Genomic DNA, 25,565 nt, shown 5'->3' on the forward strand with positions numbered 1-25,565 from the left:
GTCTACCAATCGCTTGAAGGCTTTTCCTGCAGGCGGTGAGATGATGAATGGAGTCTAAGGATGACCGAAAAGAGTTGAGAATAAACTTCTAGAACGTAAAGGTGTCACGGCAGGTCAATCGAGGGGTACGCGCGCAAACTTGGGATGGCCCCGCCTGACGCAACCCCCACGTTCCGGTGTCCGAGTTCTGGGCTCTCACACCCCCTGCTTACATCATCTTTCGTCTTCATGTCTCGACGCAACACAACGGACAGTTTGTAAATGGCATACGATCATCTTTTCCAATTGGTTTATGCAACGTAAAAGATGCATCATTCTAACTGCATGTCACACCGTTGAGGACAGCCCTGTCGGTACCTTACTGCCGAAGCGGATCTTGGCTGTCTGCCTGTGCAGCAAAGCGGTCAATCGGTCAATGATCCATCGCATTCTAGCACATATAATTGCTTTTCCGCAGATACAGAATGTCATGTTTGAATAACAGAACTACAACATGAATACCATTGTCTTGAAAATCAGCGCCGTATCACCGAAGCAAGACTGATATCACAAAACCCCGGTACCCCATCGGCCCGAAATCCTCTCCATGATATCAGCCTTGCGGAAACCCTCCATCATCTTCAAACATCTGTGTTGCGCAGTACGGCATTCCTGCAAACATGCAAATCTCGCAGATTCACCCAAATACCGGCTCCCCGCCCACGGACCCTGCAGCCTTTACTCCCGAAACTCGGGTCTGCAGCGGACCGCCCCATCATCCACTGCAGCGGTTTTTTTACGTTGCCCAAAAGTGGCGATCCGCAAACCTTAGTACAGAAGAGCCTGATATAAATAAATCAAAATGGAAGATAATGGATTGTTGTTTCTCCGCCTTTTTTCTCTCAACAATAATAGCACCGGACCACAGACATATGGACAGACCGCCAGTGTACGATATACAGCTACCACTATACTGATTAGTAAAAGACAAAGAAAGAGATAGTAGACTAGGAAAGAGGAACAACCAACATGGCGGCTCCAGGTGGTAAATTCTTCATCCACGATAAACTCGGCATACCAGCAAAACACCACGAGTCGTTTGAGCAACTATGGGAGACAAAATGGAAGCCACACGTACGTCCAATCTCCATCAACATCAGCACAAATAGCCCCAAAATATCCAGGCCCACCCTTCCAACCCCTAACCTAACCATCTCCACCAACTAACCCTCCCCCCCAGGCAACAATGGGAGTCTACCCCTTCATGTTCGGCACCGCCTCGGACTTCGCCCCCCATCCTCGCCAGCATGAAAGCCTCCCAAATGCGCGAACCCTACAACTGGGACACCTACGCCCGCACCTTCTTCCCCACCGCACAATCCCTCTACACCACCGCCACCACCGCCGAAGCAGCCGGAGAGTTAGAAAAAGCCTCAGAATACTACCTCCGCGCCTCAGCCGTCTACCGCATCGCCCGCTTCCCTGCGCCCCGCAGCCCGCTCCAGCGCGAAGCCTGGGCCCTAGGTAAAGACGCCTGTCTCAAAGGTCTCTCGTTGCGCCCGCATCCCGTGAAAGAGGTATTGGTACCGCATACGCACCGGCAACCAAATGAAGGCGACACGATACCCGTGTACCATCTCATCCCCGAGTCAGCAACGGAGGAAGCCCCCGTCCCCACCGTGATCATCTTCACAGGCCTCGACGGCTACCGCACTGAACTTGCCGTCTGGATGGAAGGCTTCCGCGCCGCGGGTATTGCAACCGTTGTCCTAGAGATCCCCGGTACAGGCGATTGTCCCGCAAATGTATCGGACCCTACGTCGCCAGACCGCCTTTACTCATCGTTGTTCGATTGGGTCGAAGCGCAACCGCGCTTGCATACCAAGAAAACGGCTATCTGGGCGTTTAGCACAGGCGGTTACTACGCCATTCGCGTCGCGCACACGCACCCGGAGCGTCTTGCCGGCGTGGTGGCGTTGGGGGGTGGGTGTCATCACATGTTCGACCGGGAGTGGCTGGACCATGTAAATCATCTCGAGTATCCCTTTGATCTAGCAGATACACTGGCGTATAAATGGGGGTACGGAAACGACGTTGAAGCTTTCAAGCAAGAGGCAAGCGCAAAGTTCTCGCTGCTGAATGATGGCACGCTTGATAAACCCGTTTGTGCGAGATTGTTACTGGTGAATGGGACTGAGGATGAGATTTTTCCCATTGACGATTATTATCTTGCCTTGCAGCATGGAATGCCCAAGGAGGCAAGGTTTGTGCAGGAGAAGAAACATATGGGTGAGCCGGATAGCTTTTTTATCATTTTGAAGTGGTTGTATCAGTTGCTTGGGGTGGATGCGCAGCCGGGCAGGCTCATGGCTACGCTGCCTTTTAAGCCCAAGTATTAGGGGGTTGGGTAAAAGGGGTGATAGGATAGGAATTCGATGTTGTCAAGCCATTCCTCTGTATCTGGAATGAGACAAGGATAAAACTTGAACTTGGAAGATCGATTTGAGGTAAATTTCTACACGAACAATGAATACTGTATCTCATAACGTGATCAGATGATCATTTTTTGTTTTGCGTTACTCATGAAGCATAACCTTCTTTACTTCCTGCCCTGATCAATTCCTACCGATGACGCCAGTGATGATATGCTAAAACTATTTGTGGGCTGACACAGGTTAGTATGGACAGGCTTTGAGGAATAGGCTGTACTCACGAATGCCTTCTGTGGGCTTAGGCGCGACGTCGACGACCTCCGCCGCGGGCTTCTTGTCTTCGACAATATCCTTCATGAAGGGGAAAGTGAGAACTTCCTTGATGGTGTAGTGGTCGGTCAAGAACATGACCTGTAAGAGTTAGCATTCGTTTCAAGCTCGATCTACACATCGGCATTCTTACCAGTCGGTCGATACCCATACCCCAACCACCGGTTGGTGGCAGACCGTACTCGAGTGACTGGCAGAAGGTCTCGTCAATGAGCTGTGCTTCGTCGTCACCTGCCGCCTTCTGGTTTGCTTGCTCCTCCTATACACGCATTAGTACATATTTATCATCACCCATCTTAGCAACTTACAAATCGCAGACGCTGGTCAAAGGGGTCGTTCAACTCAGTATACGCGTTGCAAATCTCCTTCTTGCACACGAATGCCTCGAAACGCTCGCAGAGACCTGGGATATCGCGGTGGTACTTGGCAAGTGGTGACATGACCTCTGGGTGACCGATGATGAAGGTAGGGTTGATGGCAGTCTCTTCGATGAACTCGCCGACCAGCTTATCGATCATTCTTGCGTTGGTGCGGGGTTCTGAGCAGTCGACGTTGACCTTCTTGAGCACGTTCTTGAGGAACTTGTTGGTTTCCTCAGTGTGTAATTCAGTCGCTGGTGGCCACTTCTCGCCAGTTGCCTCCTCCAATGCGGGTATCATCTCGACTCGCCTCCATGGCCTGGCCCAGTTGACGTTGTATACTTCGCCGCTCTGAGTGTGGTAGACGGTCTCGTAGCTACCTGTGACCTCCTTGACCAACTCACTGACGAGCTCCTCGGTCATGTTCAGGACATCGTTGTAGTCGGCGTATGCCATATAGAACTCGCAAGTGGTGAACTCGGGGTTGTGTGTGAGATCGATACCCTCGTTTCTGAATTGGCGACCAATTTCGTAGACCCTCTCCAGACCTCCGACGACAAGTTCCTTGAGGTACAGCTCTGGTGCAATACGCATGTAGAGCTCCATGTCCAGCTCGTTGTGGTATGTCTTGAACGGCCGTGCTGTAGCACCTCCAGCGATCTTGTTCATCATGGGTGTCTGAACCTCGAGGAAGTCCCGGTCATCGAGGTACTTGCGAATGGCCTTGACGATCTTGGTACGGGTAATGAAAGTGTTGCGGGTAGAGTCGTTCATGATGAGGTCGAGGAACCGGTTGCGGTGACGTTGCTCCTGGTCCTTGTAACCACTATCGAAGCATTAGTATAGTTCATTCCCGAACCTGAATGAGACTTACAAGTGCTCTGTCGGCAACATCCTCAAGCATGGCGTAAGAAGGATGACTTCGCGCGCAAAAATACTCAGCTCACCCTCACCACCCTTCTTGGGGGCAGTTCGACCGGGGAAGCCAATGACACCAATGATATCACCACGCTGGATGTTCTCGTGTTGCTTCTCAAAGGGTACATCGGCCTTGGACTCCTGCAATTGGCACATGACCTGAATGCTGACGCCCTCTGCCTTGCCTACAAGCGATTAGTTGGGATTGTGTGGTCACTATGCCATATACGCACAAACATAGAAGTGGAGCGCATTGGAGGCGGATCGCTGTGTGATGACGCGAAGACCGATGCGAATCTCCTTCTCCGGCTCTGTCTCTCCCTTCTTGAGATGCGAGTAGTCGCGTACAAAGTCGGCGAGCTTGTAGTTGACGTGGAACTTGTGTGGGTAGGGGTTAGGTTGCTTGGAGGCTCGGAGCGCGTTGATCTTGTTGGAGCGAATTTCAAAGTATTGCTGCATACGATGAGAAATTTGTCTAATTGATCGCATCTTGAAAGCATGCATACGTTTGGGTTAAGTTCTTCGACATCGTCCTTCTTCTCCTTCTTGGGCCGCGCGGGTAGTGACGCTTCCTTCTCCTTCTTCTTCTCGTCCTTCTCGCGCTGCTTCTGGCGGCGCTTGAGTTCACTCTTAGAGATCTTCTCGCCGGTTACAGGATCGGTATGGAGGTCCTTGGCCTCAGCAGCCGGTGGCTGGGATGCGGGTTGCTCGTCAGCCATTGTTGCGATTGGAGAGTGTTGTAGTTTGTCTCGTGTGGGCGGCGCGATGGGACAAATTGCCCCGCCAAACTTTTTGACTCACCCCGCCATTGACTGCATATACAGGATTAACGTTTTTCCATCCGGCATCTGACTCACGACACAGTCATAATCTTCTAGAAGAGGAAGCTTCCAAAGTTTCGAAACCAGATTTGAAGTCCTCTGCTCCGACTGGTGGACTGGGACGAATATTGTCGGGCTGTGGACGCATTTGATTTGTAGACCACCAGGAACAGGCATTGACGGAGTTGTCGCCTCATCCGCTCCAGTAGATTGGGCAATAAGATTACACACGCGGCGTCATTTGGTTGTTATAGTCGCAGATGAATCTTTATTCAAGAATGTTTACCTTGACTTAATATTCCAGACAATATGGTATGCAAAACTCCGCCAGAATCATTGCATCTGACTCATCCAATGAAGCGTGAGATGACTGTTTGACATGCGCCTGACTCTTAATCTCACAATCACGCAAGCAGACCAGATCTACGCGGCCCATGTCTAACCCCATCATTCAAGGATGACCCAGGCCTGCGATGAGAAATACGAAGGCGCGCAGCGCTGGTGCCTGCGGCGAGCACATCCCCTTAGCGACGGGATATACTGTGGATCTGTCATCTCCTGACCCTGTAAATCATCAGGCAGTAATGTTGAGGCCCAGAGTAACTTACTCGTCAGCCCCAGTAAGTGCAGCTGTGGACATGGCATAGACCGACCTAACTATTGATAGACATACTCTGCCCGGATTTCGCCTCGTCTTGTTTCATGTTTCGTCTCTGTCCTTGCCATGTCTTCAAGCCTAATGAGACACGCCAAATCCATCACCATAGCGATCGTATTGGGCCACTACTCTCAGCTGCACTCCAAACTCGGAAAATTGCTTTGCGACGCTTCTTGAAACATCAACTCTGGGGTGCACCGGGATGGTGGGGTTGATAGCTGCCGCAAGTGCGGCTAGGGCTGACTGCTGCACGACATCGCGTCCGCCAGACAAAGACAGCTTGGGTAGGCCGGGATTTCGAAACACAGTTTGGCCAACCACGTATGGCGGGCTATATCGGGCTTGGTCGGATTCTCTCGGGAGGGGCTGGTGGGCGTATGGATTTCTTTGCCATTCATGATTGTTTCTTCGTGCTATTAAGGTCGAGCGTTGTTGCGGTTCGAGCGACTGCTGATCACGAAGATTGCACATGGAAACGGAGGATAGATGGCGTTGAAGCTAAAGCAGGTACGATCTTCTCGAAACACGAAATCATGACCAGTCAAGCCTGTTCCTGCAGCTGATCATGCTGGACTGGTAGGCTAGCCGGGATGCCTTTGGCGTCAAATCACCGAAGATTGTATGCCACGGCCCGGATGCCGTTCGGTAGTTCGCAGCGACATGAGCTGCTCAGCGATCGCAAGCAACGTGGGCATCTCCAGCTCTACGTCATGTGTAACCTGTTCTCGATCGCACAAGCGCGCGGATGACGCCAGAACAAATGACGACAAAGCAAATGGATCACGGGAAGCCGTGCAATCGAGAGGCCGAGCAAACACGTGATGGGAAATGATGAAAATGATGGTGTTTGTGTTTCAAATCACTCGGGAAAAGCGACTAGACGTGCTCGAATCTGCGTGTGGTGTGATTCTAGATTCTGGAATGAAGCGTCTTTTTCATGACCCCTCTCTCGTACTGGGCACAGGCATCAACCACCATCACAGACTCACATCTGGCACGGCCTATCGATAGATGAAGGTGGATTGGATTGACAGTCAGCACAATCGATACGAACTGAACCTTGGAGGCTCAGACAACGTTGGCGAGCTGCATGGTCAATCATAATGCGGAGAGATAAGATTGTGGGCTCAGGCTGATTGTGTCTCAATGCCGGGAACGGGCGGGCCGCCAACCAAGTGTGAACTGACCGAGGGGAGCCCCTTTTCCCGCACCTTTTGGGCAGCTGGCGGGCATGAAGGTGATAAGATTTGCTAATTTGGATGCAAAAAGTGGATAGGGGTATGCTAGCGGCGTGGTCGAATCACGGGCCAGCGGTGGTTTGAGCTTTTCTGGTGCCGGTGCCGATAGTGTGGTTGGGGGAGGCGTGCGTGTGTGGTGGCGAGGGTTCGTCGTTGTTTTGGTCCCGGTTGTTGATCAACAAATAACAATAAACACACGACCGTTCAACACAACGGTTGTTCAACACAACGTGGCAGAGGCTCCGCACCAGCGCGTCGTGGAACTTTTAGGCAGTGCATGCAGCAGTCAAATAGGTACGCGACGTGTCTAAACGTCTCTTGCAACGCTTGTTCGCCCTGGCTGCTTCATTTAGGGCCTGCTGCCATGTCGTCGATTGGCAGGCGGGACTAACGGTTTGCTGCAGGGCGCTTTCGGGTGAGGGTGTGCACGGACCATGCCCGCCGCCTTTCCTGCCACACGACACACGGGCGAAAAGACATCCAGCGCGAACTGGCGAACGCGTCTTCTCCCATATACCATAGCATCCCCAGCCGATCGCTGTCGAGCGCACAAAGGGTCTTTTCATCGCTCGATCGCAACAAGTCTCCCCTCTGCATTGCATCATCACGTCGTGACGCGCCTGCGCCCTGGCTCGAGTACGCCTTCCCCATTGACGAGGTAAACACACGCGCGCATTCCGCCTTCGCCTCACGACACGCAGCGAATCGCCCACGAACACGCCGACAACACCCACTACCACCAACCCACCTCTCCCAACTTGCAATCCTGCCCCCCACCGAGTGAGCACCATCAGCAGGCCTTGTATGGATCACTACCGGACCAAGCAAGCTGCTTGCTGAGGTGGATCCTACCGCTCTTCAACGCCAAGAAAGACGACGACGACCTCGCGCACGTGTCTGCAGCATTCCACGCATTCATACCAGCGCCCCCTCACCCCGCACACGTCTGCATCCTGCAAACACCCACCTGGCGCTATCGCTATCGCCTCGACAATAGCCATCTCTCCATGCCCACTGCGCCTGCCTAGACACCTCCCAGGAGTCATCACCACCTGCCATTCCGACCCTGACCTTGGACGCTACCACAGCGCGCGAGACCCTCAGCCCTCGCTTTTACTTGCGAACCATGGACTACGGATATTCGCCTAGTCGTGAGGGCGGCACTATGCACTTTCCCTCACCCACCCACCCCCACAGCTATCGACTCGACGGCGCCCACTTCTCGCACCTGCAAGAACTCCGCCGCTCGCTCTCACGCTCGCCTTCCAAGCAGTCGCGCTTCCAGCTCCGCAACTCCGACACGCCCCGCTCTCCCATCTCACCACTTGCCATTGCGCGCGCCTTTTCGCCCAAAGCGCACAAGCCCACCAGTCCTATCGCGACTTTCTTCCCTGAGTCACCACTAGCGCAACAGGCCCCCGCAAAGAAGAAGTTCTCCCTGCGCCGCCCAGCAGGTCCCTTCCGCTCGTCACCGCGCACCCGCAGCAGCAACTCCAAGAGCCCGCGACGACGCGCACTGGCCGACTCTCCCGACGGTGGCAACGCGACGCCCTTTTTGGCCCGACCAACCGCTGGCATGGAAAACACTCCCGCCCGACGGCCGAGCGCAGAGTCTCCCGACACCATGGACATGGACAAACGCCTAGAGGTAGATGACAAACCCATCAAGTTTGAATTCGCCCGCCGTCCTGACTTGTCGCCTTTGCCCCCCGCAAAGTCAAGCCCACTCAAGCGCAACGACGGACTCATGAACCTGAGCGGATCGCCCGGCAGCAGCCCCATGGCAAAGCGCCGCAGTTTGCACGGCCACCTCGAGAACGACTTCGAGAGCATCTTCGACCCAACCCCCTCATTGCGCCTTTTCGCCGAGGGCACCTCGCCCACAAAGTATAACAACGACGCGAACAACGCCTTCTCCTTCAACAGCTCACCTATAAACACCACGCCCACCTCGCCTGTTCGCCGCGCAACCTCTCTTCGGAGATCAACCCTGTCGCAACGCTCAAGTACCCCGCGCAAGCCTGACGGCGAGTTCGCAATGCCTGGAGCGGCGGCTTCCAAGACGCGCAATCGCATGTCCCTAGACAGCACAATGAACCCTCCAGCTTCCTTGTCCGCGCAAACGCCCTTCCGCAAGTCCACTTTCGATGCGGGGCGCATGGGCTTGCCTCAGCCCACCCCTCGGCCGGGACCAGGAGGGCCACACCCGCTTTCACACGCCCATACTCCGTCTTCTACTTCGTCATTTAGCAGCGGTACGCCAATGGCCCCTCCCCGAGCACCAGCCATTCAGTGGAGCGGCCCTGCATTTGCCCCTCCCACAAACCCAGGAACCAACCCACTCTTCAGCCGATCCCTCCCCATCGGCATTGGACGCCCGAATGCCGAGGACGGCGAGCAGTCTTCGCAAGACTCGTTCGACACTCCGTTCAAGGCCGCGCAGCCCCCACCTGTCGCCTTCTCCACTGGTCTTTTGTCCAAGAAGAACCGCAATGCGGACGAGCCTGCGGCTGGTGGCATCTATGTCATGCCTGACACGCCATCAAAGCGCCAGTCGTTTCCTCCAGCTGCCGCAGACAGGTCCCTCAACCTCGACACGCCTTTGGTAAAGCGATCGGGCAGTCTCTTCGGTAACGATGTGCGACCGCCTCAGCACCAGTTTGGCACGCCTAGCACTCCCTTCAGCGCCAACGTGTCCAAGTTCTCCACCGACTCGTTTGGTAAGCGACCGAGCATTTTCGGCGACATGGGCAATACCATGCAGCGCCGAGGAAGCTTCGTAAGTATCGATGGTGACCACGACGACGACACCCAGCCGGATGCCCAGTCCCCAACAGCGAATCGGATGGGTGACAGTCAGTCGAGTGCCGATGACATGCCACCCACTCCGACCAAGCCCAGTGGTGGTTCCAGTCGTCGTTCAAAGGAGAGCAGCTTGCGCCGTAAGACGTTCCGCTCGCGCCCTTCTATTGGCACAGATACCTTTGCCATTCCCGACAACGATGGTCGTCCTACGAGTAAGTACTCATCTCGCTCCAACCCCGAAATGGTCCCGGGCAAAGACAGCTCGTCAGATGACGAGGAGTCTACGCCAACGGTTGACAAGTCCCCCTCTGCACACGCCCTTGACGCAAATCGAAGTCGGTCGCTGCGGCACTCCATGAATATTGGTCGCCCTCTGCCTCTTTCGCGACGCGTCGCGCGTACAAGTATCCAGTCATCAAACCCACAGAACAACACTAAGCAGTCAACAGCAGCCGGAAGTCTCTTTGGCACACCACAGACACCCGCAACCGAATCGTTTGGTGCTCCCGATGCGAGCAAACTGTCCATATCTGGCAACCGACGCGGATCGTTCCCTCTTAACAGCAGCTTTGGGTCGTGTGCACCTGCGACCCCGACTACGCCTCGCGATTCTGGCTACTTTGGTGGTGTAGGCGCCATACCAATCGGCCTCACCAAGAACGATGTGGACGAGTCGCTGAGCGAGCGTTTCCATGAGATCAAGCCCCTAGATGGCGGAGAGGGCGAGTTCTCCACTGTCTACCGCGTTAGCAAGCCAGTCCAGGTTTCACCTCTTAGGTCACCTGCCGGTAGCCAAGTGTGGGTCGTGAAGAAATCCAAGAAGCAGTACATCGGTACTGGTGACCGTCTAAAGAAGATGCGCGAGGTGGAAATCCTCTATGCTCTTCGAGGAAACGAGCATGTGCTGGACATCAAGACACATTGGGAGTCCAACCAGCACCTGTACATTCAAACTGAGTACTGCGAGGGCGGTAATTTGAGGAAGTATCTTGACAACGTCGGCTATAACAGCCGCCTTGACGACTTCCGCATCTGGAAGATCCTGTTGGAGCTTTTGTCGGTAAGTCTAAAAATGGTCTTTGTCCACCAACCACGCTAACCCTATCACAGGGTCTCAAGTCCATTCACGACGCAGGCTATATCCACCTTGACTTGAAGCCAGCCAACATCCTCATCGACTTTGAGGGTGGGCTGAAGATTGCAGACTTTGGTCTTGCGAGTCAATGGCCAGCTCCACCAGGTATCGACGGCGAAGGTGACCGCCACTACCTTGCTCCCGAACAACTCTCTGGCCGCTTCGACAAGCCTGCTGACATCTTCGCTCTCGGCATGATGTTGGCTGAGATCGCCGGCAACTGTGTCATCCCCGAAAACGGTGACTACTGGCAGAAGCTGCGATCTGGCGAGTTTGCGACTGTTCTCCCAAGCCTGACATGGAGCGCCGAGAGCACTCTCAGCCGCGACCTCAACGGCGACCCAGTTCCCGAGAACGCCAGACAATCGATGGATGGTTTCCTCATGTCTGATGCCGATGAGGACCCGATGACGGCAATCATGGTCAAGCCTTCCTCTCCCGAGGAAGAGCTTGCGCGAGCACCATCGTTCATGATTCACCGCAATGATCCGAACTGCATGGACGAGGTCGTGTATGCGATGCTGCATCGTGATCCCGACATGCGCCCTACTGCAGACGATGTTCTTGCCTGCTACGGATGTCGATGGGTCGATGCAAGGCGCCGATCTGGTGCCACCGTCTATGAGGGCAACTTCGGACCCAGCGACGAAATCCTCGCGACATACGCCTGCGACGAGGACATGATGGACATGAGCTGAGCTTCTGCATTAAACCACTCATGTATTTCCTACACACCAACCACATCTCTTGTCGACACTAAAAAAATGCTCTTGGGACCCGGCCTCGCCTTGCCTGATCATCTGGCGACACCTTGGCTACGACGTGGATCTGCGGCCATTTTCCCAAATGTCTTGCGATACAGTTGTCCCTCGACCAACCCCCTGTATAACAACAACTTTGGCGTTCTGAGACCGGAAAAAAAGGGAACGCAACTACTTGTTTGCCTTTTACGACTTTTTTCCGATTCGAAGATTCGCTTTGTGTCTTCTTTTCACTACCACTGTATTACGAGCTTCTGAACCCTTTAACGTAACGGCCGATTTGTTTTCTTTCCTTTTTATTTGAGGGTGGCGCTACTGCTACTGCCGCTGGCTCCAAAAGGGAGGATTTGTTTCCGCCCTTGTGGGCTCTGGCGTGCCTTTATTTTCTTGCTGGGGAAACAATCATGGAGTTTTGTGCGTTGCATATTGCATCCCCCAACGAGGATACCTTCGCAGCTGGAAAATAGCGCGAATGGGGATTGGCGTTTTCTCTCTCAGTCTCTTCTGTTTTGTGTGTTTTGATCCTTCTTCCCTTTGTTTGTGTATCTGTGGAATGAAATGGCATGGGCTTCACTGGTGGAGTTGATCAGATGCTGGTGGATGATTGAACGGGCCTGGGGATAACGGCGTTGGCTGCTGGTGGATGGATGGGTGGTGGTGACGGTGGTGGATATCGAGGGGGGTATGTTGAAGAGCAATATCACTCACGATTTTCATGACCAACAAATTTGCCTTCAATTTGACTGTGACTGCGTTGCTGTGTGATAGTATTATGAACAGCGATAACTCGAGAGGTTTTATCACTGTCCTGTGGAGCATAAAAAGAGTCCTGTCGTTGGACAATAAACATTTTCGAGTCAGAAGAAATACTGTGATTGATACTCACATTAGTTGTGTTGACAGCTACGTTGCGCTATTACCATGATACTACTGAAATTAGAAAAAATACATGACTATGATCAGGTAGAATTACCCCCCAACTTGACATGGAATATCATCAATCTAATCCTCAACGACACTCAGTCAGTTATCGATAAAAAAGCAAATAGCTAGACCAAGGCCACATCCCTATGTCTAAACCACCCCATTCATGCTCTCACACCGACATCGAAATTCATATCACTTCCTTACTCTTCTATACTACTCTTGTCATGGATAAGCAGATGAACACCCTTGATTATTCTTTACTGCGTTTATACCCCTCCTCACTCCTCCTTCTCACCTGGAGTTTCGTTTTGATGTCGTCTCTCTTCTCTTCCCGTTTTCATTTTCTAGTGGTTGAAGTATCGAAAGAAGGGAAAGTGTGGAGAAACGTTGTTAACATTTGTGTGTATGTATACGCTAGCTCGGATTAGCTGTGGAGGAGGTGAGCATAGATCGACGATGGATTGAGGGTAAAGCGTGTGAGCGAGAGAGCTGCGAGAGGGGTGGCAGTGTGGAGGGGAAGTGAGGATTTAGGATCTAGGTGTTCTTGACCTTTTGATTCTCTGCGGCGGTGTTGACTGACTAGGGAATTGACTATGGAGTTGACGAGGGTTGATAAGCGGGAGTTGATAGTTGATGGGATTTGTATATATGTGTGTGTAGTAGAAAGATGTAGAGCGGTAACAAGAAAAGCGGGAGGAAAGGTAAAAAAAGAAAGAAAAAGGTAAAGAACCAGCGAGTGGGCAGGCGCAGTCTACAAAGCCTTTGAGTGATATTGGGGGTAGAGAGGTAGAAGCAAAAAGCCATGTTTACATGATTAAATCTGTAGGTTGTACAAGTCATGTTGCAAAGTTGGTAAATAAGAAAATATATTTTGACTATACTATCTACTTCCCAGCCTACTAAAAGCCTGTTACTCGTATCGCAAAAATGCTTCAACCGCGTCCGCTATGTTACATTCATTCCCTTGAGTGACATCGTCACCGCTCCTGCTCTTATTCGAGACACGTTCGATATGAAACCCGCGTACTAGTCACACCAATTCTCTGCTACGGTATTTCTCCGGCCTACATACTTGTCGATTTCACGATATCCTTCCAGTCATCTTTTGGCGCGAGTGCTGCGACATGATCCTATCCCTTTCTCCTTCCGAAAAGTTTACCATGCCGTCGTTGAGAAAACGCTCTGTCACTATAATCCTATCATCACGTTTGCGACACCTTTTACTCGCATCTTGGGCAGATCCATTAGTATACAAATATATTCAACGTGACTTGACAATGCGTTCGGTGCGAGAGAGAGCTGCGGTGCACAAGTTGTACGTTCAAGGATAGAAGATCGCCGATAGATAGAGGCTCTGTGCTAACTTCGGTAGGGGGACGAGTCAGGGTTCATTCAAATTCGAGTGGCTACGAAAAGGACAATGGGGAGGATAGCGTAAACGATGTGATTGAGCGTTTGGTAGGGCGGGCTCGTAGAATTAGCACGAATGGTACGGGTAATGTAGAGGCCTTAGCCCCGCGATCCTCGCTCTAAAACGATCAATTTATGAGAGAAATCTGATTGTAAAACTGTGTAGATGTGGAATTTTGGTTGTTCGCCAAATACTAGATATCATGGTAGTGTGAGTTTGTATGAGAAAGACTGCTTGTCTACTTTGTACCTGGAAGGAATAAGTCCGTTTCTACTTGTGTTGTGGAGAGAGCGTATCGTTTCCGGTAATGTGGTTCGTTTACCGGAGGGACTAGATGCTGATATGGCACTTTGTTGTACAGGTCTCCGTGCCTGAGACCACTCTTTTACTTCTGTCTTGATAGATCCAAGTCTCGTTGTGATATGTAGACAGTACGCGTTCAAGCTCAAAGTGCGGCCCGTTCACTGGATGAAGTGGAAATTGACAGTGTAGTTTCTCGGAATCAACACACTTCGCAACGGAAAACGCACTCAAAAGGGTGCAAACGAGCGATCTCGAAGGAGGAGTTGAAGCTAGCCTTTTCGTATCGTTGGGTGCCATGATTTCGGGTGAGTTGTAGCTAGGCGTTCAGGATACAGATGTCCAACTTGTTGAGACATCTCCCCGAGCAAAGCTGTACAAGAAGAGAGAGCGATCGACTCGGACACGTTCATAACAGTGACATCTCTAGCCAGGCCGTATGTAAACCCTTTTCGATAGGGCTTACCTACGACCTTGAAGTGGAATCGGATCGTCGCTTTATTAACGCGATTTGTGCGGGCTGGATCTCTAATTTCACACCCCAAGATCCGGAATCTCCGAACCCGACGATCTATGTCAGCCTGACTTTTGGAATTCCGAGGTTAGATGTTGGATGCGATAGGGCTAATCCTTGTACCTCATTTCGTCTATCTCAATGGTGGAATAAAGGTGACAGGTGGGGAGAACGTCAAAATTTGTTGTGGGGAAGTACCAGGTACCTACATTGTTGGTACGGCCTTAGGATCTTGCTTTCGCTGGGATTACTCCAAAAGGGACAGCGGCAGTAGTACGTGGACATTAGGCATAATGGCATTTCTAACCTCGATGTGTATGAGTTTCAGCCATAGTACCAGTTATGACAGGCGTGAGCGCTAATGAATACGCATCGTGGTTGAGAGATTTCAAATCTGAGGGTGGTGCGTGTGTGGGGATACGGGCGGATGCCGAGAAGAAGCCTACTATGCCTTGGTATGGTCTAGCGTTGTGGTCGTACGCGTGCAGGGCACTAGACCTGAACGGTCAGATTGTCAACACAACGCGTTTAGCTCGAAGCTGGCTTCTGCCGTCTCTTGCATCAACGCACCGCGCGACTGAGCATACATGGTTGAGTGCGGAAATGATGAATGTAATGGTACTAGCGCATTAGAACCGGCGATGAATTGTTCCGTGGAAAGACAAACAGATTTTGGGGCATGCGGGAAGCTCCGGGAAGCCAAACATTTTGCTTTCTCCCCTCCCTCCCCATACCACCCACTTTATTCCGCTCATAGAACGCCCCCGGAATCTGCGACGTTCTGCGATTGGAGATGCTGGAGAGAAACTGCAGAGACAGATTGTTCCTCACATGGCTTTTCCCGGGGCTTCCGGGGGCTTCCGGCCGTCTCATTCGTGTGTGAGGGTTCCCAAATCCTCGCAAATAACACCGTGGTGTGGTGACCTTTATAGTCATCAGCACCAAGAGGACAAGACGCGAGATAAGCGCACCGTTCCATCGCGATGCATCTTGGCTCCTGACTCTGTAACCGGGCTATGTACCTCGTCACCATGTGTCTTGTGCGATCGTCGGTGTGCATGAGGGAGAGATCGTCGCAGTCCGGGTACAGGCCACGACAAGCGCCGAGGAAGGCTCGCTGCGATTGATCGACCCTGATCCGAGCAAGGATGCTAGGGTGAGCTGCATGTATACCACTAAGGAACCAAAATGCTCTTCTGTGCCTCGTGGGCAGCCGCCTTAGTTCTGCGGGTAAGCTCATGACGTAACCACTAGTTACCTCAGTTTGAACTACATGTGGTGCGAGATGCATATTCAAGAAATGGACACCTCGACATGATGCCGAGAGGGGTATTTTTGGAAGCGGAATGTTACTAGCTTTTGCCTGGGAATTTGGCGGCGGGCACAATAGAGCGAAGGCAGCAGTAGGAAGGTAAAAGGCTGATTAGAGTTTAGATTAAGTATCAGCAGTATACTGCTTGAAGTCTATGAAGTGTATAGTAAAGCATATCTTCTATTGTTGGTCAAGGAAATTCCGACGCTACATCATCTATCGCATCACTGCAAAGCCTGGTTGGTTGCAGCTAGAGTGGCATAGTACAGCTTGGTCTGACCAGTGATGATCATACGGCCGTTTCCAGTAAGCTGGAAGTTTGCAGCGGTCTTGCCAGTGTAGATCTTGCCAATAAGCTTGGCATCAGCGTTGTACACCCAAACACCATCGCCGGCACCGGTGTAAACGCGACCTTTTGAGTCGACCTTGACGCCATCAGGAATGCCGGTCGGGACGAAAGCAAACGTCTTGCGGTTAGACCAGGTACCCTGTGCGCACACATCAAAAGAGTAAAGGGATGCTGGGTCAGTGAGGTTGAAGCCGAAGAAGCCATTGCCGATACCAGTGTCGGAAATGTAGGCCTTCTTGCCGTCGGGCGAAAAGGCGATACCTAGCGTGCGTTAGTAGAGTTCAGCAGTTGGAGAGGCGAGTTGCTAACCGTTAGGGTGACGGAAGCCATCAGCGACGACGGTAATGGCACCAGAGTTGAAGTTGTAACGGTAGACTTGCTCCCGAATGCCGGGGTAAGGACGGAAGTCCTGGAGGTAGCCGTAGAGAGTGTCGGTGAAGTAGAGATCACCATTCTTGGGATGAACAGTAAGATCATTGAGTGAGTTGAATTGACGACCAAAGTAGTTGTTCAAGAGAGCTATGTTAGGTTAGCATGCATTCTATGTGATATCCATTCAATTGGTGAAGACTTACTGGTAGTGTTGTAAGGAGGCAACGGGTTCATGACATATAGCGCCGATGGCACATTGTCACCCTGGCCCTCACCAGCGAAGATGAGGTTACCCTTGTAGTTGGTAGCACCGTTGGGGTTGATGATCTGCGGGTTCTGTGTAGGGACTACAGTCACGGGTGCAGCCTTGAGGCTTCCATTGCGGACTTTCTCCGCATCGGAAAGAAGGATCTTTTGGATGATAGAGGACTTCTTCAGACCGGTGCCAGCTGCGGGGGGTCCAGCGTTCTGAACGAAGAAGACTTCGTCAGTGCGAGGGTACCAGGTGACTGCCTCGTGGAAGAGGGGGTCGGAGTCGGAGCTCGCAATGGTAGTCAGAGAAGGGTTGGGTCCAATGACATCGTAGAACTCGTCGTCAAAGACAAGGAAGGGTTTCGCTTGGAGGGACTCTTCAGTCACGCCGGGCCAGTAGAACAACTGTGATCGTTTCAGAGCTTTGTACCATGACCATAATTGGGTGAGCTACATACGTTGGAAGCGTTTTGGACCGTGGGTGGTGGAACATTATCCAAAACATTGAAGGACTTCTGATTCACAACCTGGGCTGCTGCAGGTAGCTTTTGGGCCCACGCTTGTGCAACTGCCGCGCTGACAGCAAGGAGCGTGGTGGAGGATGGCATGATGCAACGACTGGCGAGGTGAAACCAGGGCTTGAAACGTCCAATCAGTACGGGAAAGAGGGAACGCTGCAGTTTTCAAGCTGGAGCCTGGTCGGATAAACTTCATTGTAGACCCTCTGCCCTCATATACATTTTCAAATTGCCGCGGCGGAACCCTTGCAGTAGTCTCTTGGTATACTTCCCAAACGCTGCTCGCCTAAGGCGAAGTCTGGTATAGAACACGGGGCTAAACCAGATGAGGTTCGCGCCGGACCCAGAAAAGGGCCGTTGTCGATGGAGTCGGTGCGACCTCCCCAGAGCATGACCCTCTAGACTCCGCAGTCCCTCGTTTGCGTCCACACGGCACCTCGTGCGTCCCGCCCCCAAACAAATCGACAATGTACCTGCTTCTAGCATTTGAGCTGTTGGAATTCGATCCGTGTGCGGTGACGCACTTCCCTCGAGCCTTGCTGTCCGCAGCACCTACGAACTTCATTCTGACGCATTCTGCATCTTCTAGGTCAACCTCGGATGCCCCAAAAATAAGTATTGGAAGCCGTGGCCGTTCCTTCCAACCTAGAACAGCCGTCCGAGATACTACGGGCCTTGGCGAGTCTATGAAGGACTAGATTTTCCCAACCCGCATCTATCGTACACCGGTGTACTAGAAACTGCATCGCTTAGAGAGATATCGTGTTAGAGCGAGATCCATGACCAGTATTCTGGAAAACATCTCGCATAGAAGACCGTTTGACCCGAATAGGCACTGCATGAGACTCACAAGCATGGTCTTCCTAGGTCCTCGTTCAATCGCACCACTCGCCTGCCTTTTCACTCGTAATGGCCGAAGCGCAGAACCATGTCGTGACATTGATCCAGCCCGCAGTTCTGGGGTGCAAATACCAATACTACGGCATGCCAAACTTATCCCATCACCACGAGCCGTGTTTTTCAGCATTCCCCGAGGACTGTGCAGCCCAAGTCGTACGACACGAGGATGTCTAGAGCTTCAACCCCAGGGCCAAACTACCGACGGGGATATTCCCGTAACAGTAACCGTACAGGCCGTACAACCCCGACACGATCACGGGAGCGAATGGGCTCATCCCCGCTGTGATGATGAGTTCCAACAGAACGGGCCGATACCTGCCCAGCCCCTAAGATAGCGTGGGACTGATCACTTCCGGGCCCTAACGAATAGGACACTTAATCAAGCGAACCTGATGTGTTACCGAGTTAGACAGCCCATACTAGCCGTGGTTCCTAACCCCGTACAGTTGTTGTAATAAACCGCTGTCACGCCGCAGCTTACGGCCGTGCCCAAGTCGCATATGTGCAGGGGATTGTCTGTCGAATAACTTGCCCCTGCAGAGACGGCTAGAAATGTAGGGAACACGGGCTTCGCGAGAGTTCATTCACGGCTATGCCGGGGGCGCGCCGTGTGTGCTCTTCAAGTACAGTGGAGCTCGTCCCACGATCTACTTCTCTTTCCATGTGTCTGGCAGACTGCTTTTTCCAACGCCACTTTTGCCTATCATGGCCATCAACACCGCACCAAAAGCCATCGCGCTAGTTTTTCTCAGCATAGCATTTTACAACTTTCTCGAGCTTAATGTATACATTCTCACACTCTTCCGCCGACGGAGCGGCCTCTACTTCTGGAGTTTTACTGTTGCAACATGGGGGATTGCCTTCAACTCGGCCGGCTATGCGCTGATGCACCTGGCCAATATACCGCAAAAGAACCTATACGCCACACTTATCCTCATAGGATGGTGCACCATGATTACAGGGCAATCAGTGGTGCTATACTCTCGTCTTCATATTGTCATGCACAATCTTAAGAAGTTGCGGGCGGTGTTGATTATGATTATCGTCAACGCCATCTGGCTACACATTCCAGTCATCGTCATCGTCTACGGAAACAACTCGGCCAACCCCGAACCATTCGTCCAGCCATACAAAATCTACGAGAGAATCCAGCTAAGCGTCTTCATCGCCCAGGAACTCGTGATCTCGGGTCTATACGTATACGAGACCGTAAAACTTCTTCGATTGGAACGGACCATCGGCAACATGGGTACGCAAAGCTTACTCCAACATCTCATCTTCGTAAACTTCCTTGTCATTCTACTCGACTTCAGTATCCTAGGCCTCGAATTCGCCGATCTCTTCGAAATCCAGACGTCGTGGAAGCCCCTTGTCTACAGCGTCAAGCTCAAGCTCGAATTCAGCATACTCAACCGCCTCGTAAAGCTGACCAGGAACGCGAGAAGTCACAATGCCAGCTACTACAGCCACGGAGACCGGACCGGAGGTGTTGCGCTAGGAACGTACAAGGGCAAAGGTCTTCAGAGGTCTACGGTACAGGGCGAACCAGACCAATGGCAGGTCCACGTCACTGGAGGCAAGTCACACATTGACGCGCTCCCATCAACAGTCGTCAAGACAACTGAATTCACGGTTCAAAGCCACAGTCGCCATGCCAGCAAGACGAGCCTGGCAGAAAGTGGTGAGGAGATATTGAATCATTCACCTCGCGACCCCGAGGGGCAAAGTGAGGCGTCAGAATTGTCAGATCACCGGTATGGGAGGTTTGACAGTCACCACCATAACGAACAACGACATGAGCCAGCATGGCAATGATGTTAGGATTTCCTTGTATTAATATTTTCTTGTAACGAACCCATACCACATGTCTCATTTGTTTCTATCAATATTCAACCCTATTAGGACTATTATCCCATCACCTTGTCCAACTCACCGTGCACTGCATGAAAGTTTGCTGAGCTGCCGAAAGGTGCGCACTCAGTATCATGATACCCTCGCATCAGCGACCCCAACTTTCCGCTCCCCAAATCCTCCACAACAATCACCCAACTCCCCCTTTCTCACCCGCACGCCTCCTGACCAACTCATCAAAACATGTCTTGTCGGTGCCATGTTCCCGGCTGAGGTTGACTGCGCCCCTTTGGCCACCGCTAGAGGCTTGGAAACAAGACATGTGCCGAGTAGACAGCTTTAAAAAAAGATGCTAGCGTAACATGATCCATGGGCGAGCGGCGCACACGGGCGAGCGGCGCACCCCACCAACTTTTGCAACTTTAAAGCGATGCATCTCAACAACGCGATAATATTATTGCTAGATATTGATACAGTAGATTACTCTATATTAATAGTATCAGTCTTGCATGTGCGCGAGTTGTGCCCAGTCTCCTTGCACCTAGTGCAGCGCCTTTGAGCCCGCTGGCTGAGGCCTGATCGCGCTCCTCCTTGACGCTCTTCATGAGCAATCTGCTGGTCAGCCTCATTTTGAGCCAGTATATCCTCTCCAGCTCCCTTTGTGAGTACTCCATGCTTCTGTATACGCCTTTTAGAGCGCCGCCTACGCTCTGAGGCTGCGCTATTGGCCTTCTCAAGACTAGAGATCCGATCGCGCATCAGCTCAGCAGAGAGCATCATCACCTCGGCGCCCTTCTTTAGCTGGTCAATCGCCATAATAATTGAAGCTGGTGATGAGCTCTTGTGCTGGCGCACGCGCTCACGTATTAGGCTTGACTGAGCCTCAAGCTCACGCGCGTTGCTCGGCGTTTGAGCTACCCAGGGAGCCTCTGGCAGAGCTGCTGGAGGAGTAGGTGTACGCAGTTGTACATCTACCTTTGATAGAACAGCCTCTGGTTGTAGAGGAACAAGGCCTGCGCCGCGGAAGGCTGAGCAGATATTGGCTGGCGTGAACGCTTGATCAAATGCTGCCTTGAACGCTGGCAGAAACTCTAGCTTGGTGATGTGGTTGATGTGGTTGCGCATAAGGCTCTCCACCTCACGGCTGTACGCGCGCTTCAATGGCGAGAAGCAGCCAACATCAAGTGGCTGGAGTAGGTGAGATGAGTGAGGAGGCATACAGAGCGTATGGATATTGTTCTCCTTGCAGAGCTCCTGGAACTCTAGAGATTGGTGGCTCTTATGGCCATCAATAATAAGCAGGCGACGCGCGCCTACACTACGAGCCTGCGTGTGAGCGTTGAAGTGCTTTAGCCACTCAACTCCAAGCTCATTATTCGTCCAGCCATTATCGCTGACTGCGATCGCCCAGTCGCGTGGGATCTCAGCTTCCTTATACCAGGCTGATAGGTGGTACTGGCCAGCGAAGATGAGGAACGGTGGGACTGACCAGCCAGCAGCGCTGATAGCAGCGATCAGCGTTACCCACTCGCGATTGCCTGGCTGAATACTCTTCGGCCTGCCTCTCCTCTCTGCTCCTGTTATAACTAGCTGCGTTGTAATCTTGCCCATCATAAAGCCAGCTTCATCAAAGTTGTAGACGTCCTCATCGCAGATACCTAGCTCAGCCTTTGTCTCTTCTACAAGCTTAAACCACCTCTTTATTAATGTTGCATCCTCACAAAGAGCTCTCTGCCTATCGTACGCTTGGTTGAAACACGTCCGAAGACTGTCTGTACGCTTAACAAAGGTAGATGGCCAGTTGACTCCAACCTGCTCTCCACCACGCGCAGCCAGCAGCTTATCAGCCATATCACGTACAGCTGTGTAGGTAGGCGCAAATCCACGCAGATCTAGCTGAAGTATATAGCTAATAATCACCTCCTCTTCTCTCTGGGTAAGCTTCCTTGAGTTGGGCGGGCAATCGCGTCGGGCAGGTATACCAGCGCGTCGGCGGCGGAGCGTTGTTTCGGCTACGTTGTAGACTACTGCAGCAGTACGGGTACCTTGGATCTGGTGCGCATTAATAGATGAGATAGCAAGCTGAATATCTGCTTCATTTGATAGTAATTGAGTAGCGCTGCGTTGAGCCATTGTAGATTAAGATCAGTAAGGTGAGTAAAGTTGGTGGGGTGCGCCGCTCGCCCGTGTGCGCCGCTCGCCCATGGATCATGTTACCATGTTTCACACCTGCCTTCCTCATGAAGTGTCCTCTTGTGCAGATCATCGCGCTTGAGAAAGGCGCGAGCGGGTTGTCCCCTGAAACAAAGATACGTCGGAAAATCATGGCCATGGGCGAGCGATGCGGTGTACTAGCTTCGCTGTTGTTAGAGGGAAGATCCCGCGCGTGGTAGCGGGGATTTGTTATAGTATAGATTGCCATATAGTTACCCGTGGCATTTTAACCCGTTGAGTATTGCGCGTATGCTTGTTTCATTGGGTACCGGGTTACGTCAGTCATTTTGTTTTGGGAAATTTTAGTTTGTTGCAAAAAGACATTGTAATTTTAACTATTCATGAAAGGGACTCGCCATTGAGGCTGGGATAAATACCCTACCTTCTTGGCGACGCTAGAAAGAGTGCGCTAAACGATAAAATACAACTCGGACATCGCGAAATCAAAAGTGTCAAGCGAGAAACAGTGCGCTAAACAGTCAACTACTACTCGGACGTCGCGATATCAAAGTGTCAAGCGTCAGTGACGGAATCACAGCGCTCCTAGACAATGTAAAGAAACTCGTCGTCGTCATCAGGCAAAGGACGGGGCGACATTAGCGCCAATTCACACTCGGGGATTGTCTCGATGAGATGGCCGTGAGGAATCTCGGAGAGGCTGGCATCTGAGTCAACATTGACAAGTGCGCCCTGGATGGATGCAAGGTCAGTGTACTCACCAGAATCCTGAAACACGTTGGCGATGGCCGAGAAGAAACCCCGGGAAGCTGGGGCTGTCGGCTGAACCTCAGTCACCACCTCCATGTCGGATGTGGCACCCACGTTCGGATCAACAAGGTCAGACGTGCGAACAAGGAGAAGATCGGAATCAAAGGGCTCCGGGATGTTAACACCCTCCTCATCGACCGCCTTGGCGTAGTCCCTAGGAATGACAAACTTGTCAGCACCGCGCTTCACCCAGTCAGCAAACTCCTCGACAGCAACGTCGGGCCTACCGCGATATTGGCCACAGTACTTGGTGAGCTCAGCTGTGGTGATGCGGGACTTGGAAGGAAACTGGGCTTGGAAAGCCTGGGCGAAACGATCGATGGCTTCGGAGGTGTAGCGCTTGCAAACATCGTTGCCAAACAGACGCTTGAAGGTTAGAATGCAGCTGTCCTTGCTGGCGTAGGATATCTCGAACTTGCGTTCCACACGACCGGCACGGTAGAGAGCTGGATCAAGCTTCTCAGGATGGTTGGTGGTCATGATGACCAGGCGACCCTCGGAAGCATTGACACCGTCAAGTACGTTGAGAAGTCCGCTCAGCGTCACTGACTTGTTTCCCGACTCAACTTTGTCGCCTGAGGGCTTGCGCGGTTTCTCGGAAAACGCGCGAAAAGGTTGATCCTCATCATCCTCGTTATTCGAGTATATCTAGCGAGGAGTAGTCTTCAAGTCGTTGACCTGCTTGAGAATTTGTTGGTTCATAACCTGCTGCTTCTCCATGAAAGCTGCCAAAACACCATCGAGTGAACCCGCCTGTGACTGTTGAGCGCCAACGCCGTCCACAGACGATGCCGGAACAGTGCTGGATGCAGGTTGCGCACCACGGTTGCCAATGTCAGCGCCGACACAATCGATATCCTCAATAGCAACAACGCTACGAGGAGGGACCCGATCGAAACACTGCTTCAGATCTTCGTCATCCATCCCCTGAAGGTTGATCACACACAGGAAAACGTTCATGTGCGAAGCGATAGCAGTAATCAGGCTTGACTTACCGGTACCGGGTGGGCCATGTAGAAGGTAACCGTGTCGCCACGGGCGTCCAGTGTGCTCGTACCAAATCTGCGACTCCTTGTGGAAAAAAAGCTCAACGTCCTTCAAGATATCTTGCATCATCTGTGGATCAAGATCGACCGTAGACATAGGACGCTTCTTGCGCTGCACAAGCCTATTGTCAGCAATCTCCTTTCCAGGATTAGGTATGATCTCCATCACATGCAGATTGCCGGTTTGTGTGACACGTGTCTTAGCATGCTCGATTAACGCCTGAATGGGGTCGCTGCTATGACCAAAGCAGCCAACAACCAGCTTGGATGTAGGATCTAGAGTGGTAGCAATCGCAATCTCGTCAGCTTCACCAGACTTACCTTGAAGTTCAAGAGTGAAGTAGGTACCGTTGTGCCAGAAGGCCCCAGAAGAATTGCCAGAAATTGGCACAAGCTCGCCAGAAACCTTGCGGAGATGGTGTTCTCCGGACAATCGAAGCTTCAAGGACTGGAATTCCTCAGACTTCTCGCGAGCAATCTGGAAGAGTTCCTTGATGAGAGGAGAGTCATAGGCGCTAATGGCGATGGAGCTGGTCACTTGCGACTTGACCTGAGTCAAGGCGACGGAAAGCATGGCTGGGATCTTGACACGTGCAGCATTGAGAGCTGCACAGCCCATCATGACCATGTGGATGTCACCCCCAGTGCGATCCTTGATTGCCTTGCGAGCCAGCTCGTAAAACTCGGATTCCATGTAACGCATGAGCCAGCTGTCCTGGCCACCGTTCATGATCCCAAACACCCAGGACTGGAATGTCGCGGGAGGTGTAACCGTCACCTGCTTCTTGTGTGGCTCTTGCTCCGTCGCTGTGGCCTTGGGCTGCAAAAGCTTGCGCATATTCATCTTGCGAATCATTTCTCGTTGATGTTCCACCTCGTCAAAGTCGGAACCAAAGGGGTTAGACATTGTGAAAATGGGAACGGAGTTGAAAACTAGCGGTTGATGCGAAGTGTGCTGAGTGTACTTTTGCTCTTCACCGGGAAGAAGAAAGGTACTGTGTAAGGAAAGTGGTGATGTGGTAGATGATTTGCTCATTGGTGATGAAATAGAAGCCTTTTTATCTAGAGTCTGATCTCAGCGTTGTGGGATCACTACTTCACAATAGGTTGGTGTGTTCTGACAATGCTACTTCTCCCTGAAAACAGTGTTCGTATGGTTCTATCCTGCGAACATCATAGGACACAGTCTAAGAGGAGTCGTGCTCACAACGCGAATCATCGCCATTGTGTACCTGGGATCATGAGCTCGTACATTCTGACATTGTGCAAAATGTGCCGTTGATACCTAAAGTGCCCTGAGTTGAGTCTCACACCCAACTTCAATGCCAGACCGGCAGAGTGGAGAAAGTACTACATGACATGATGATGTAAAATTGAGCTCCTGCGTCATACAAG

General features: G+C 52.0%; 7 protein-coding genes across 7 annotated transcripts; 3 read left to right on the forward strand and 4 right to left on the reverse strand.

The window, feature by feature from the left end:
- Window positions 1-1,286: 1,286 nt before the first annotated feature.
- On the forward strand, window positions 1,287-2,378 carry PtrM4_001460 (Abhydrolase-6 multi-domain protein; the record flags this gene model as incomplete). The annotated part of the gene is made up of 1 exon (XM_066102592.1): window positions 1,287-2,378. The coding sequence occupies one exon, from the start codon at window positions 1,287-1,289 to the stop codon at window positions 2,376-2,378; it is 1,092 nt and encodes a 363-aa protein (XP_065964794.1).
- Window positions 2,379-2,654: 276 nt separating this feature from the next.
- PtrM4_001470 (LysU, Lysyl-tRNA synthetase (class II)) lies at window positions 2,655-4,737 on the reverse strand (the record flags this gene model as incomplete). The annotated part of the gene is made up of 7 exons (XM_066102593.1): window positions 2,655-2,822; window positions 2,875-3,000; window positions 3,050-3,926; window positions 3,975-4,203; window positions 4,252-4,471; window positions 4,525-4,563; window positions 4,672-4,737. The coding sequence occupies 7 exons, from the start codon at window positions 4,735-4,737 to the stop codon at window positions 2,655-2,657; spliced, it is 1,725 nt and encodes a 574-aa protein (XP_065964795.1).
- Window positions 4,738-7,861: 3,124 nt separating this feature from the next.
- Window positions 7,862-11,373, forward strand: PtrM4_001480 (SPS1, Serine-threonine protein kinase; the record flags this gene model as incomplete). The annotated part of the gene is made up of 2 exons (XM_001941748.1): window positions 7,862-10,600; window positions 10,651-11,373. The coding sequence occupies 2 exons, from the start codon at window positions 7,862-7,864 to the stop codon at window positions 11,371-11,373; spliced, it is 3,462 nt and encodes a 1,153-aa protein (XP_001941783.1).
- Window positions 11,374-16,124: 4,751 nt separating this feature from the next.
- On the reverse strand, window positions 16,125-17,481 carry PtrM4_001490 (lactonase; the record flags this gene model as incomplete). Its single annotated transcript, XM_001941750.1, has 4 exons — window positions 16,125-16,510; window positions 16,559-16,768; window positions 16,825-17,278; window positions 17,332-17,481. The coding sequence occupies 4 exons, from the start codon at window positions 17,479-17,481 to the stop codon at window positions 16,125-16,127; spliced, it is 1,200 nt and encodes a 399-aa protein (XP_001941785.1).
- Window positions 17,482-18,996: 1,515 nt separating this feature from the next.
- Window positions 18,997-20,106, forward strand: PtrM4_001500 (uncharacterized protein; the record flags this gene model as incomplete). The annotated part of the gene is made up of 1 exon (XM_001941751.2): window positions 18,997-20,106. The coding sequence occupies one exon, from the start codon at window positions 18,997-18,999 to the stop codon at window positions 20,104-20,106; it is 1,110 nt and encodes a 369-aa protein (XP_001941786.1).
- A 516-nt stretch (window positions 20,107-20,622) lies between these two features.
- Window positions 20,623-22,275, reverse strand: PtrM4_001510 (uncharacterized protein; the record flags this gene model as incomplete). Its single annotated transcript, XM_066102594.1, has 1 exon — window positions 20,623-22,275. The coding sequence occupies one exon, from the start codon at window positions 22,273-22,275 to the stop codon at window positions 20,623-20,625; it is 1,653 nt and encodes a 550-aa protein (XP_065964796.1).
- Window positions 22,276-22,899: 624 nt separating this feature from the next.
- PtrM4_001520 (RPT1, ATP-dependent 26S proteasome regulatory subunit) lies at window positions 22,900-25,077 on the reverse strand (the record flags this gene model as incomplete). Its single annotated transcript, XM_066102595.1, has 2 exons — window positions 22,900-23,772; window positions 23,803-25,077. The coding sequence occupies 2 exons, from the start codon at window positions 25,075-25,077 to the stop codon at window positions 22,900-22,902; spliced, it is 2,148 nt and encodes a 715-aa protein (XP_065964797.1).
- Between the last annotated feature and the right edge of the window lie 488 nt (window positions 25,078-25,565).

Source organism: Pyrenophora tritici-repentis, chromosome 1, assembly GCF_003171515.1.
Source record: "Pyrenophora tritici-repentis strain M4 chromosome 1, whole genome shotgun sequence".
NCBI classification, from domain to species: domain Eukaryota; kingdom Fungi; phylum Ascomycota; class Dothideomycetes; order Pleosporales; family Pleosporaceae; genus Pyrenophora; species Pyrenophora tritici-repentis.